Source organism: Amphiura filiformis, chromosome 16 (assembly GCF_039555335.1).
Source record: "Amphiura filiformis chromosome 16, Afil_fr2py, whole genome shotgun sequence".
Classification (NCBI taxonomy): Eukaryota; Metazoa; Echinodermata; class Ophiuroidea; order Amphilepidida; family Amphiuridae; genus Amphiura; species Amphiura filiformis.
Window position 1 is genome coordinate 47650298 of NC_092643.1, and position 16137 is coordinate 47666434.

Sequence of the window (16137 nt, forward strand, 5' to 3'; positions counted from 1 at the left end):
TAAATGTCACAAATTTACCACTGTGTGATAAATCGGAGGGGGGGGGAGAGAGAGAGCGAGTGATAGGAAGGGAGAGATACGCACAGGCTATGCACATTTATTGTTTTTAAAAACATTACTTGACCAACATTTAAGAAAATCAGCCTAATTTGTGAAATTGTGTCCATTAAACATTTTAAATACACCATGGTTAAGATGGTCAAATGGTGAATCATAACGATTTACACACATAGACAAGCACGCATTTCCAACGATTCACCATATAATAGAAAAGTAAATCCTATTATTCTTTATGTTTTGTGGTCAACCGTGCATAATGTGTGTTTTCAATGGGGAGATGTGCAATGATTTACCTTTACCATGAATAGGCTTTCACACTTTCAGTGTACACAGTTATAGCCACTGAAGAGACAACGCAAATCATGTTTAATGAAATGTGCCAATTTTGAGATTGCATAGGCCTAATAATAAAGGTCATTATCTAGAATGCTCATAATGATCGGTGTTTGTTTATCTGAAAAACAACATTTTTGAATTGTTTATATTTTCTTTCTTTTTTCGATCAAAATAATGACAATCATGAAATAACCCTGAACTTGCACACCAATCATTGACCATGTTAGTTAAAATATTATTGATTGATGTGTCCTATACATTGCGCATGTGTCTTTTAATGTGAAATTGGACTTGAACTTGAAACATATTGAACAGCAAGTGACATTTGCACTTTTTATTCTTCCTTCTTTTTAATGCATTATTTTCCTTTTACTTAGATTTTTTGTTTTATCTTCTTTTATTTAATTTTGGCATTTTCTTTCCTATTTTGTTTTGGTTTCGTTTCTTTGTTTCTTATATCTTTTATTATAATTTTTTTTGGGGGGGGGGGTCTTTAATGACTTTTTTCTTTTTATTTGCTTGAAATCTTTGAAGTTTACTGTTGTGGGGTCAGGAATTACTGGTTTGGAAGGAGAAGTTTGGCAATGCATTGGACATAGGGTGGTAGATGTCGTTGCATTATTTTGCTATCTACTGCAGATAGCATTGACAAATTTGCACCCCACATCCGTGTGATGTTTGATTGACGGTGCCCTTAGTGTTATAGCAAATATAAAAGATGGTCCATGATTGTCCAAAAACATTGTCAACTTTTTAGCTATTCAAATTGCTATGTTTTAAACTGTTTGGGGATATGTATCAGGTATTTTACGCCTTATTCGACTTAAATTATTCAAAATTTGATGAAAATATATGTTTAAAGTGACCGATCCCTGAAATATTTGTGGATGTAATGTAATATTATTTATTGCATGTGTTCCTTATTATATATAAACTAACATGTCCAAGTTTCATTTAAATCGCTCTACTGGATCTGAAGTTATGATCCCAAATGTGAAAAAGCAAACACTGATTTTAGAATTCCTCAGACAATCTCAGAAAATATTGTTCGAACACTTTAAAGGCCTTATTGGAAATAGTCCCCTTCTACCCCCGTGCATAATGTTGGCATACCCAATATGCTCATCTTCACATATCTTCTCCCAACATTGATTGGTGGGGAAAGGGGCGGGGATATGCTTAAGATGAACATTGAGAGAACTATATTATAAATCTTAGTTTCCAGTGACTCATATAGCGTGCGCGCTATACTAAGATGAACATGGGAATTACAGTGGGTGTTCGAACACATTTTTTCCGGGATTGTCTACAAAATTGCTTAGCAAAATCATCTGATTTTAGTTTTTGGACAATAACTCTGCAGTTACGCCATCGATTTTAATGCAATTTGGCACACATGTTAGAAACATAATTTGCTATCATCCCACAAAATATGGAGGAAATCAATGAATATTTTGATAGCGTTCTGTTAGTATAGATTTAACATAGCGTTTTGTACACACAAATACAGGCCTAAAGTATTTATGTGCCATGTTTATTGAGCATATGTACAGGTGGTATAATTAATTTAGAGAAGGTGTTAAAATTTTATATTCAGCTAAAAACAGACATTACTCGTAAATTTAATGTTATGTATTTAAATGTCACAAATTTACCACTGTGTGATAAATCGGAGGGGGGGGGGGACGAGAGAGAGAGCGAGTGATAGGAAGGGAGAGATACGCACAGGCTATGCACATTTATTGTTTTTAAAAACATTACTTGACCAACATTTAAGAAAATCAGCCTAATTTGTGAAATTGTGTCCATTAAACATTTTAAATACACCATGGTTAAGATGGTCAAATGGTGAATCATAACGATTTACACACATAGACAAGCACGCATTTCCAACGATTCACCATATAATAGAAAAGTAAATCCTATTATTCTTTATGTTTTGTGGTCAACCGTGCATAATGTGTGTTTTCAATGGGGAGATGTGCAATGATTTACCTTTACCATGAATAGGCTTTCACACTTTCAGTGTACACAGTTATAGCCACTGAAGAGACAACGCAAATCATGTTTAATGAAATGTGCCAATTTTGAGATTGCATAGGCCTAATAATAAAGGTCATTATCTAGAATGCTCATAATGATCGGTGTTTGTTTATCTGAAAAACAACATTTTTGAATTGTTTATATTTTCTTTCTTTTTCGATCAAAATAATGACAATCATGAAATAACCCTGAACTTGCACACCAATCATTGACCATGTTAGTTAAAATATTATTGATTGATGTGTCCTATACATTGCGCATGTGTCTTTTAATGTGAAATTGGACTTGAACTTGAAACATATTGAACAGCAAGTGACATTTGCACTTTTTATTCTTCCTTCTTTTTAATGCATTATTTTCCTTTTACTTAGATTTTTGTTTTATCTTCTTTTATTTAATTTTGGCATTTTCTTTCCTATTTTGTTTTGGTTTCGTTTCTTTGTTTCTTATATCTTTTATTATAATTTTTTTGTGTGGGGGGGGGGGTCTTTAATGACTTCTTTTTCTTTTTATTTGCTTGAAATCTTTGAAGTTTACTTTCATGGGGTCAGGAATTACTGGTTTGAAGGAGAAGTTTGGCAATGCATTGGACATAGGGTGGTAGATGTCGTTGCATTATTTTGCTAGCTACTGCAGATAGCATTGATAAATTTGCACCCCACATCAGTGTGATGTTTGATTGACGGTGCCCTTAGTGTTATAGCAAATATAAAAGATGGTCCATGATTGTCCAAAAACATTGTCAACTTTTTAGCTATTCAAATTGCTATGTTTTAAACTGTTTGGGGATATGTATCAGGTATTTTACGTCTTATTCGACTTAAATTATTCAAAATTTGATGAAAATATATGTTTAAAGTGACCGATCCCTGAAATATTTGTGGATGTAATGTAATATTATTTATTGCATGTGTTCCTTATTATATATAAACTAACATGTCCAAGTTTCATTTAAATCGCTCTACTGGATCTGAAGTTATGATCCCAAATGTGAAAAAGCAAACACTGATTTTAGAATTCCTCAGACAATCTCAGAAAATATTGTTCGAACACTTTAAAGGCCTTATTGGAAATAGTCCCCTTCTACCCCTCGCATACAATGTTGGCATACCCAATATGCTCATCTTCACATATCTTCTCCCAACATTGATTGGTGGGGAAAGGGAGGGATATGCTTAAGATGAACATTGAGAGAACTATATTATAAATCTTAGTTTCCAGTGACTCATATAGCGCGCGCGCTATACTAAGATGAACATGGGAATTACAGTGGGTGTTCGAACACATTTTTTCCGGGATTGTCTACAAAATTGCTTAGCAAAATCATCTGATTTTAGTTTTTGGACAATAACTCTGCAGTTACGCCATCGATTTTAATGCAATTTGGCACACATGTTAGAAACATAATTTGCTATCATCCCACAAAATATGGAGGAAATCAATGAATATTTTGATAGCGTTCTGTTAGTATAGATTTAACATAGCGTTTTGTACACACAAATACAGGCCTAAAGTATTTATGTGCCATGTTTATTGAGCATATGTACAGGTGGTATAATTAATTTAGAGAAGGTGTTAAAATTTTATATTCAGCTAAAACAGACATTACTCAGTAAATTTAATGTTATGTATTTAAATGTCACAAATTTACCACTGTGTGATAAATCGGAGGGGGGGGACGAGAGAGAGAGAGCGAGTGATAGGAAGGGAGAGATACGCACAGGCTATGCACATTTATTGTTTTTAAAAACATTACTTGACCAACATTTAAGAAAATCAGCCTAATTTGTGAAATTGTGTCCATTAAACATTTTAAATACACCATGGTTAAGATGGTCAAATGGTGAATCATAACGATTTACACACATAGACAAGCACGCATTTCCAACGATTCACCATATAATAGAAAAGTAAATCCTATTATTCTTTATGTTTTGTGGTCAACCGTGCATAATGTGTGTTTTCAATGGGGAGATGTGCAATGATTTACCTTTACCATGAATAGGCTTTCACACTTTCAGTGTACACAGTTATAGCCACTGAAGAGACAACGCAAATCATGTTTAATGAAATGTGCCAATTTTGAGATTGCATAGGCCTAATAATAAAGGTCATTATCTAGAATGCTCATAATGATCGGTGTTTGTTTATCTGAAAAACAACATTTTTGAATTGTTTATATTTTTTTCTTTTTCGATCAAAAATAATGACAATCATGAAATAACCCTGAACTTGCACACCAATCATTGACCATGTTAGTTAAAATATTATTGATTGATGTGTCCTATACATTGCGCATGTGTCTTTTAATGTGAAATTGGACTTGAACTTGAAACATATTGAACAGCAAGTGACATTTGCACTTTTTATTCTTCCTTCTTTTTTAATGCATTATTTTCCTTTTACTTAGATTTTTTGTTTTATCTTCTTTTATTTAATTTTGGCATTTTCTTTCCTATTTTGTTTTGGTTTCGTTTTTTTGTTTCTTATATCTTTTATTATAATTTTTTTGTGGGGGGTCTTTAATGACTTCTTTTTTCTTTTTTATTTGCTTGAAATCTTGAAGTTTACTGTGGGGTCAGGAATTACTGGTTTGAAGGAGAAGTTTGGCAATGCATTGGACATAGGGTGGTAGATGTCGTTGCATTATTTTGCTATCTACTGCAGATAGCATTGACAAATTTGCACCCCACATCCGTGTGATGTTTGATTGACGGTGCCCTTAGTGTTATAGCAAATATAAAAGATGGTCCATGATTGTCCAAAAACATTGTCAACTTTTTAGCTATTCAAATTGCTATGTTTTAAACTGTTTGGGGATATGTATCAGGTATTTTACGCCTTATTCGACTTAAATTATTCAAAATTTGATGAAAATATATGTTTAAAGTGACCGATCCCTGAAATATTTGTGGATGTAATGTAATATTATTTATTGCATGTGTTCCTTATTATATATAAACTAACATGTCCAAGTTTCATTTAAATCGCTCTACTGGATCTGAAGTTATGATCCCAAATGTGAAAAAGCAAACACTGATTTTAGAATTCCTCAGACAATCTCAGAAAATATTGTTCGAACACTTTAAAGGCCTTATTGGAAATAGTCCCCTTCTACCCCTGCATAATGTTGGCATACCTAATATGCTCATCTTCACATATCTTCTCCCAACATTGATTGGTGGGGAAAGGGAGGGATATGCTTAAGATGAACATTGAGAGAACTATATTATAAATCTTAGTTTCCAGTGACTCATATAGCGTGCGCGCTATACTAAGATGAACATGGGAATTACAGTGGGTGTTCGAACACATTTTTTCCGGGATTGTAGGTAGCCTAGCTGGCAGTTCAGGAGTCAACTGGTTCTTAAAATATACCTCAAGAACCATCAGTAAACCTAATCATACAGACCAAGCATACTGTAAAAGTGTAAATTTTTGTTTCGTGTAATTTTTCACACTTTGTCAATTTTGAACTGTTTCGCTTGCTCCCAAATTTGCAATTCTAAGCTTCCATACATTGAACTAAAGGTATAATATATAGTTAATGAACTAAAGGTATATATTTATGTGTTATTATTTTTGTGGCAGCTGTTTGAAATGTGATAAGCACAAAAATAAAATGTAGCGCAAAAATTGATAGCTTTACCATAATGCCTGGATTGCTACAGGTTTCTCTATGAAGGTTTCTCCATATGAGCAGTTTACATCACCTGGCCTACATGTACTTCAGGACTTGCTGAAACAACATCATATAGTCACTTTGCACTATTTGACACGGTCAGCTAGAATAAGGTGATTTTGTAGCTGATTTGAAGATGAAAGACAACTTGTGATGCACCATAGGTATCAAAACATATGCAAACTTGTACTAAACTTTTGAGTTTGCTGCCTGAAAGTAAACCTTGGATGCCTTAGGATCTTAGCGTCTCCATCACCATCTTATGACATATAAAATACCAAACTCCAAAAGAAAGGACATAATATGATGTGCTAAAAACTCCTCAAATCATTTAAAGCTATTTTATACTTCAAACCTGTTGTCTGAAACTAACAGCCATGTATTTTTGTAGTACTTTAAGTTTAAGTGTGTGAGTAATCTAAAATCCAGCTAAAATCCATAATGTATAATTTGCTCACAGTGAAACCCTCAATTTTTTTAATTTCTACTTTAGACACGACTGTTATACCAATGATATACTTAAATACCCTGCGAAAAACTAAGCTGTAAAATTTTAATCAACCCCCATTAAACAGGAAGTGGGTTTTCATTCATTTAAATTCATAAGTTCACTTAAAATGACCAGAAAATCTTGACAGTCATTACTAATATTATTAATAAATTTTGGCAAAAATTAACCAAATTAAAATTTGACCGAAATCATATATTATGGCTTGAAAAGTTTTTGGTAAAAGTGGATTTCAGATTATCCACACACTCAAACTCTCCGGTGTTATTTGAATGTTCATGCCAGCATCTAAAATCATGCACATTAATTCAATACCAAATTTATATAATTTCACAGCATATCCAAAGGGTCATTGTTTGCTCCTATCATCACTTCTAATACCTAAATTCCCTGGATATCCAGAAAACATGATTTCAAATGACCTGACAATTTAAAAGTAATGTTTTAATCTGATTTTGTTCTAAATGGCAAAATCTAATTAAGACAATTTTGATGACTAGTTTGTAGGGATCATGTAATTTTTCAAGACAGGAATGAATCATGAAGTCATGAACCCTGATACAGAATGCTGATCATATTCTTTCATAAGAGAAATGCTACTTCTGATTTGACTTTTAAGCATTTATATCTGAGCACATAAAATGATTTTAGAACACCAAATAGAAAAAAGTTATTGCATACATTGTGATTGGCTGACTCATAAAATATATTACCATGCTGCACCCAGAGACAGCATTTGGAATATGTTCTTTCAAAGTTTCCTCTGGCTACACACTTGGAAAGGGCATTGGTAAAACTTTACATCATTATTCATAAAATTGATAAAAATGGACAGACTTGAAACTATTCACTTAGGTAAGATTTGACACATTCTTAGCGTCTTCGTTAAACAGCTCTTATTCACAATGTCAGCCTCTCTTCTATAAACACTAGTTAGATTAGACATGCATATCGGATTAGAAGTACTGTTTCCTATAAAACCTGCTGAAGTTCAAATATTCTTCTTAACTTGAGCTTTTGACACAAATTGGCACCCTGGAACAGACATAATGAAATAATCTGATCTACTCTGAAGTTGCATAGTTGGAAAATCTAGCAATTACATTACAAAGTAGCTCAGTACCTATGCTTACTTTTGATGAAATTCATGGTCCATGGCATACTTGGTTGCCAAGTTAATTAAGTTTTTTTACATCCATTTTCTGAAGTTTTTATCATTTTATGCTTCCTATTTTAATAAATTATATCTCAGTGTCATTATTCTCAACTTTGGTCTGATTGCATCAGATCAGATCATGTCACATATTGTGGTCTTATTCATCAGAATAACTTCCTCCAGTAGTGATTGAATCTGACACAGGCATTGAGTAAAAGTACTTGCACACTATAAACCTGTAATATAGATCACTCATGCAAAGCAATTGGCATAAGGTAAGCTTACAATCAACTACTCATCTTTCCTGTATAAACCACTATTTGGCAATATTGATTATGACTTATCTGTGAGTTTTCTCTAAAACTGGGACACAGATTTTTCTCATTGGTTGACCTGATTTCATGACCCACGAGGTGGTACGCAGTACAAAATTACAAATGAGGGGTATTGAGATGACGGGTAGGTAAATAAGAAGGAAAATACAGATTCTCTCAGACCCCACCTATTCTCATTATTCACACCTATCACACTAACAAATAATGGGCTGTTCCAGTTGAATCCATACACCCCTATGAAAGACAAGACATTAATCTTCCACACAGGGAGTGTGAATTTCAAATAGGACTACCTGAATTGTTGACTCCATTTGAAATCTACACCCACTGTTTGGGAGATTAAGGTCCTGTCTTCCATAAGGGGTGTATGGATTTCAACTGGAACAACCCAATTTTTGAAGTATAAATTGTTACTTACTTTGTTGCCTAGATGGTGGACATGTATCTGAGTTACAGGCTTGACGTGTAGGAGGTTTGACGGCATAATCGCATCTTGCTGCTACTGCTTGCTGATTGGTTGAGGAACAGGTGACATCTCTTCTCCTTGTACCACCGCCGCATGTTACTGAACACTGAAGGCAAAATTGAATCACTTTGGTTATTTGACTGATGTAAATATAAAGGTATGAAAGTCTCAAGTCTCATTGTTAACTTTTCCCCACTGTAATTTGTTCTAACATCAGTAAATATTTTATCTACTGTAAAGCATTATATTATCGCAGCATTTCGCATTTTGAACTGTTTGGAGCAGTTTTGCGGTTTCTTATTTTTGTGATTACAAAAAGTTAGGCCTATACATTAAAGCCTATGAGCCCAAAAATAATTTGTCACCAAATGCCTACATAATATTTTGCCTACTATTATTGTCACCATAAATCTCCCAATGCTAGTTTTACCTGCAAGATTATCATCCTTCAAAAGACTTGCAATTGTCATTAAAATTACTCTTACTTTATTTCATAAAATGTTACCATAAGACCTTATTACACATTTGTCACTAAAAGACCTTCTGTATATCAACAATGCACCCAAAGACATCATATATCCCTATTACCACAAAATGTGTCAGTTAAGTATCATTGTCTTTAATACAGATTCTGCCATCAAATGTAACCAGCACCTACCTCTGACCATCTTGATGCCCTCCACTCTGCTGTTATGGTAGCCGCCTCAACAGGACATGGGGCATTATTACACGGTTTGAACAACGCTAAATCAGGTTTGCTAATACTTTGGCAATCCTCTTCTGGTAGTTCATTGTACTGGCCTGCGTTATCTAGATAGCTACACTTGACGATGCGCTCTCTTTTCCCTATACCACATGTCGTTGAACACTGTGAAGTAAAGTACGTCGATGTAATATTGTTAATTTAACTATTTCATCATCTTTGGAGTGTTTAAACGTTTCAACCGAACATTGGCAAACAATACCAGAATATTAATCCAGACTTTTTGAAGTCAATATTTACGCCAAATTTACAAAAATGTATCCGAGTGCTTTTCAGCTGAATTTCCAACTTTGAGCCAAATTTCCGAATACTAGATTGATATAACACCAATTGATGTAGGGATAAAATGTTGTGGTTAAGCAATTAAAGGGTATGAAATGTTAACAGTTACGTAATTTCAGGGTAGCAAATTTGCTACCATCAGTTATGTCATTTCTAGGGTCTGTTTTGAAGGTTGATTAAAAAACATGGGTATATAGCACTTTTATGTTCAAGTGATCAACTCTGTGAAACTAATCTGGGTCACAAGATGTGCCCAACCAATGAAATTCAAATATTCTATCAGCCAATCAGAAACCTACTTTTGTATTTGCAAGCTAATGCAAGCTATAATGAATGATAAACATTATGGATTTTTGTTTGACAAAACCAAATGAATTTTTACACACTACAATATGTCTACAAAAGTCTGTAAAAGAGACTAAGGAACAGCGGGAACCAATCAAACTTGTTTGCCGGGAAAGTGGATCGGACGACCATATCAGTTATACCTGATTAAAGCCTCCAGCATACTTTCCTGCCGCTTGCCGCTGCGGCAAGCGGCAGGGCGTTTCAACCAATGACAAGCCTTTATTGTGTCCATTTGTCTGCAATACGCGTGCGCAACGCCGCTCAGCGGCAGGGTAGTATGAAACCAGCATAAGCCCTCCGATATACAGGATGAAATACTCTAGTGAGTAAAAATTCACTTGGTTCTGTCAAAATCCAAAATGTTTATACTGAACAAACCTGATGAATCTATTCAACGAAATAATGAACAGTTTTTGATGCTCACAGTAACAAATTCCAAATTATGTAAAGATGCATCATGATAGCTAATTGTACCATACAAAGTTATTTTAGTTAGTGGCCTGACTGAGCTTCTGATCCTAGTGAAATCTTTATGAAATGCAGTCAATTTACAAAAATAATAAAATGCATAACAAAAAGTAAATTACAACAAAATTTCGCTCAAAACTATTTGTCTAGATTTATATCTAGACTTAGTTACTGTAGCTTTATGCAAAAGTAATTATGTGCATCTAATTTTTAATTCTACATTTCTAGTCTAATTTACAAATAGTTAACTATCTAAGATAATCCAAATGCAAGTTCATACATGCTGATTGTTGGTATATTTTAAGAAGTAACAGCTTCAGTACAAATTTGAATAAACACCAAGCTATTTTCATTATTTTGGTTATACTCTTCAGCCCTGTCTGAAGTCCACTGAAATTTTTGTGGCAACATAACTTCAATCAAGTTTATAGTTTGGGAAGCATGCTTTTTGCGCTTTATAGCTGAATTTGCCGTGGACAGTGAGGATGAGAAACATACAAGTAACAGACCTAGGAATGTTCCCCTTCTCCTTTCAAAAATGCCTGAAACTTTTCACGTGTTCAGGTTTGACTCATCTGATACACAGATATTGTTTTCAGCGAATGATAATTGATGTGACTTCACAAAGAAAAGTCGTATCAACATAGGGTTTTCAGTTTCTGAAAGCTCTAAATGTCCTCTGCAGAAACATATGTAAAACTCATTTTCGACAAGGGTCGATATGGGACTCATTCCCCTTGACCATGACACATTTGGGTTATTTCAGTCATTGCGGCCAAACAGGTAAGGCTCCATCTTGAACTAAATAGAAATCAAGTGTTGGAATTGCCAAACATTTATAGCACCTTCAGAAGTCAACAGGATGCTTCCACAACAACATCAGTCGATTACAATAGAAATATGAAGGTATTTATAAAATTGGGTCGATTATCTAAAATTTATTTTAATTACAATCATGGGCAATGCATAAATAAAGCACTTATGTGACATGGTACGATGCATTAATTCGGCTAAATGCATATGATTTAAATAAGTTCTCTAATCTCTTTGCATATTTATATTAACACAAGAAGGTTATGCTTTATTTAGCTTATTTTTATTTTTGCTTTCTAATCATAGACAATTGTGAAATACGAGTTTAAATATTCACGAAAACAAAAACAGGATGCATATATTTAGGGTAATTGGTGGTATAAATTTGGCAAAAAAATAAAAGCGAGTGTAAAATAAAATTGGCAATCAAAAATGAAATGAAAGTGCAAATGGCTATAAAATGCTGCCAATACAAAGGTGATGTTGATATCAAACAAAGGTTTAATACGACACAAAATATAACATTAACATTAAATAAAACTTCAGTTTTACACACAAAGCTACATAATATGACACAAAAATGACAACGTAACTATTACAAAAAAATGAAAATAATATGGTGCACACCTCGCTCCAAGCAGAAATAAACCATTGCACGTTGAGCGGACATTTTCGTAGATTGCACGGCTGCCGTTGTCGCGGCCTAACCTGTGAACGGCAATGTGAGTTGGGTAATCTTACGTGACGTCCTCCATCGTATACCAAGTTGCACGTTATCGACCTTGTCTCGTAACCCGGGTCGCAAGTTGTAGAGCACTGTAGTGTAGAGGGCGTAATTGCAAAGCAAACATTTACGTAAAATTGCAAAATAATTGTTGTGAAGCTTTACAAGGCACATAAAATGTTAACAAGGCAAAATAATATGGCTGCAATTGTAGCAAAATAACAAAAATAATATTTGAGGTATACTTTCTTTATGTGTGTGTAAAATTATCTTTTTTTAATGAATTAATGTTGCTGCACCCCATGTGTAGGTTATTGCATAATTAATCCACATATATTGATACTCATATTAGCATGAAACAAAGGTTGTGAAACAAAACAAAAACAAAATTTACATTTTTTGCAGGATATTGTGGGAAAATGGGGTGTAAAGTAGTAGAGGATATGGCGTCCATAGACTGAAGAAGAACAAATTGGAAATGGACCATGATAGTGCCTCATCCTTTGGAGGGGATGTACTGAGAGCCATACCTCTGCATGAACCTCTGACTTTACCAATCCTTCATGTTCAAAATCTGCAGCGTGAATTCAATTAACATCTTATTTACACAGGGAAATGCCCAAATCAGCCCTTGAGCTGGTCTTCCCTGGAGCGTGTAGGAAACAAGGAAGGAAGGAAAAGAGAGGTGCAAATGAACTAGTTAAGTTCAACCCCTACCTCAGACCATCTTGTAGCAATCCACCTTGGAGGGCATTCCTGTGTGTTACATTTCTGCCATCTGGCTGGTTTGTCTAGTTTGCTGCAATATCTAGCTTTGATTGTGACTTCTGTCTGCGTCATAGTGTCCTGCACACAGGCTATGCTACGTTTTTGGCTGCCTCCTCCACAATCCACGCTACATGTGTCCCAGTCTGATACTATCCACCTGCACAAAGAATAAAATTGTAGTGCTATTATGTATTCGTTTTCTTTTTCTCCAAGAAGAACTTTTGCTCAATAAAGAATGAGGATATTAGCCTCATCTCAATCTGAAGTCAAGTTCAAATGCAATTTGAAATTTTCAACATTGTATTATAAGTTTATTTCTTTGCAGTTTACATATTACAAAACTTAATCTTACCTTGGTGGACATGGATCAGGATTGCATAGTTCTGGTGCTGTACTGGGTTTAGTATACGTATCACAGAATGAGTCATCTACTTCTTGTATACCATCACGCATACAGTACACCTGTCTACTTCTCCTACCTGAAATGGACACAAAATGATAGAAAATTGTTGGACCATATTCCACATGCATCACAGAGAAAGCCTAAACTCTTAAAAAGGTCTTGTCTAGCTTAAGTCTTCCACAGAGGGAGTACAAGTTTCGAATAGATTGGGTAACTTCCATTGAGTAATAATTGGGTAACTTCCATTTGAAATACTCACACCAGTTGTGGAAGATATAGTTTAAGCCATAATACAGTCCACATTTTAGCCCACTGCGCCCCCCCATAATTCCAGGCTACAGGCATTAGCCCACCCCCCATCCCCCCCGGATTGACGCCCATGTGGCTACAGGCCTGTATAGATTCATGGCCTGGCAGATGGACTAGTAGTGAAAATAGTGAGACATACCTCCAGCACAAGAAGCGGAGCATTCTGATTTGACCACCTGCCATGTGTAGTTATAGAGAGGAGCTGATGTTGGTATTGGCATGTTATATTCTTCCCCTGCTTTCTGTATAGTGTACTTGTATTCAATTCCTGGGTTTATTCCTTGCAGAAGAACCTGTTTAAAGAAGAAGACAAACAACAACATAGTGATTTATAGTGCGCTATGCACAGGACAGGCTTAAATCTACAATAAGTTACAGTATGTCTACGAGTACATTTAATCAAAGTACCGGTGCAGTGGGTCCCTGTGTGAGTGGTCGAGCATTCATCAGATGTGCTTCTGACTTCATCAGGACTGATCATAAACCCACACGCCTCAGCACACTTTTGACCACACATATAAGCCATCATTCAGGGATGCAGCTCTTTACAGGCACAGAACCCTAACCAGCCTACATTATAAAACATCGCAGCCAGGATCAGCTGCCTGAGTTTTGTATAGGTTGACTAGGACAATTGGCAGTAAGTTCCTTGTCCAAGGAAATTTCAAGCTAGCTCAATGTTTCCACAAGAACAGAAATATGACACGGTGGGGGAGGGGGTCTAACTTATGCAGTCATGCACTAGAGTTGCCCCCCCCCCCCACCCGCTACTGTCCTTGCACTTTGGCTTTCTCTGATTAATGCATGGCTATATATAAGGTTTTATTTATAAAGATATTGGAAAGAAAATTTATTCAACATGGCAGTTAAAAATCCCAACATGCCATTCCCCCATGACAAATTTTTGTCCAAATCCCCGAGCAATTTAAAGCAAATTGAGTAACAACAAATAATGATTCATGTGGGAGGATGTTGCATTACACAATTCACACCAACTGGCCATTGATAACATAGGGATGTCCACACAGACGGCTTCTTGCTCAACCCTAACCGAACCAGAGCTCACAAAAGCTCACTATTAAATTGAGCATGCTTTCCATGTGATGTGATTAGGCAATCAATGAACCTAAGTCATATACCCAGGGAATCACTGGCTGGGCCAGCAATAACCCCCATGGCTAGAGGCTAGTGATCTTGTGCTTGACATGCAAGGGGTCTGAGGTTCGATTATCGGGGTACCAAGTGACTTCTTTGTCCATCTTCTCTCCTTTTTTGTTTCTTCTTTCTCTTCCTATAGCAAAAACACCATGGGCACGTTTGGGTCAGGCAACAATTTTCTTGAGCATGAACTTGGAGAAATCCTCCGTGTGAACTGTCGTGAGGATTCCAATCCCTAAGTTTGTTCCCAAATTTATCCCCATGAAATTAAGGGGATTTCTTGATTCACCAGTGTCATCCTTAAGGGTCCTCGAATGCTACTGCCATGTGAATGAGCCACAGGTCACAGTAAGCTTCTGATTGGAATTCCAAAGCTGACGTCATCAGACATTGCAAAACTTGAAGATTGCAGTCTTAAATGGAATATCATGTGGTCATGCGGTCAGGGATTGACTTGGGTATCGCAACTCTCAAGTACGCAAAGCCTCAAGAATTCTATGCCCATCTGAGCACGTCTACAAGGGATTACATGACCAATACAAGTACCTATTAGATGTCATTATTTATTTCTTGCTTTCAATTTAAACTTGTCCGTCCACACACATATAGATGTCATTTTGTCAACTCTGATGTGGAATTACACTTTTCGATTGGTCATCGGTCAAAAGGTTCATGATTACATGATAAATGCAAGTGCGCTATTAGATGTCATGAATTATTTCTCATTTCCAATTCCCTCTACACCTATAGATGTCATTTTGTCACCTCAATGTTTAATTGAATACATTTCTGGATTGGTCATCAGCCAAAAGGTTATGACCATTCAGAAGGAACAGTCCATGATATGCCAGATACAAGTGAACACTTGGTAACATAGGGGATTACATGACAAATACTAGTGTGCTATTAAATGTCATTATTTATTTATTTCAATTTAAGTGTGTCAGTCCACACAGTCATATAGATGTCATTTTGTCAACTTGATGTGGTGGCTTTAATTGCATTTCTGGATTGGTCATCGGCCAAAAGGTTATGACCATTTCGAAGCATCAGTCCATGATATGACAAATCAAAGTAGTAGTGCGTAGTTAGAAGTCATTTCTCATTTTCAATTTAAACTTTTCCGTCCACACTTATAAATGTCATGTTGTCACCTGTATGTGTCATTGATTACATTTCTGGATTGGTCATCAGCCAAAAGTTACGACCATTCAGAAGAAACAGTCCATGATATGACAAATACAAGTATACACACCGACTGACTAAAGGGAATAAATGACAAATACAAATCGTCGCCAGAGTGCTACACTATCGTAAGTGACATTTTTGGCCAAAATGATATTTTGACGAATTATGGAAGGCCATATAAAAACGCACATTTTAAAACAAAAAAAAAAAAAAAAAAATGCTTAATTATTTTTTAATTAATAAAATAAAATATCGTAAGTGCAATGCAATTTTAATTAATGCATGCAAGACTATCGTATGTGCCACTTACGATAGTCTTGCACGCTA

General features: G+C 35.4%; 1 protein-coding gene across 1 annotated transcript in view; it reads right to left on the minus strand.

The window, feature by feature from the left end:
• The window catches only part of LOC140136111 (A disintegrin and metalloproteinase with thrombospondin motifs 18-like), a 214319-nt gene that overhangs the window by 12343 nt on the left and 185839 nt on the right, over window positions 1–16137 (minus strand). Inside the window, 6 exon segments of the mRNA XM_072157817.1 lie at window positions 8539–8692; window positions 9245–9454; window positions 11888–12076; window positions 12702–12909; window positions 13105–13231; window positions 13604–13757. Coding sequence (XP_072013918.1) covers window positions 8539–8692; window positions 9245–9454; window positions 11888–12076; window positions 12702–12909; window positions 13105–13231; window positions 13604–13757 — 1042 coding nt within the window.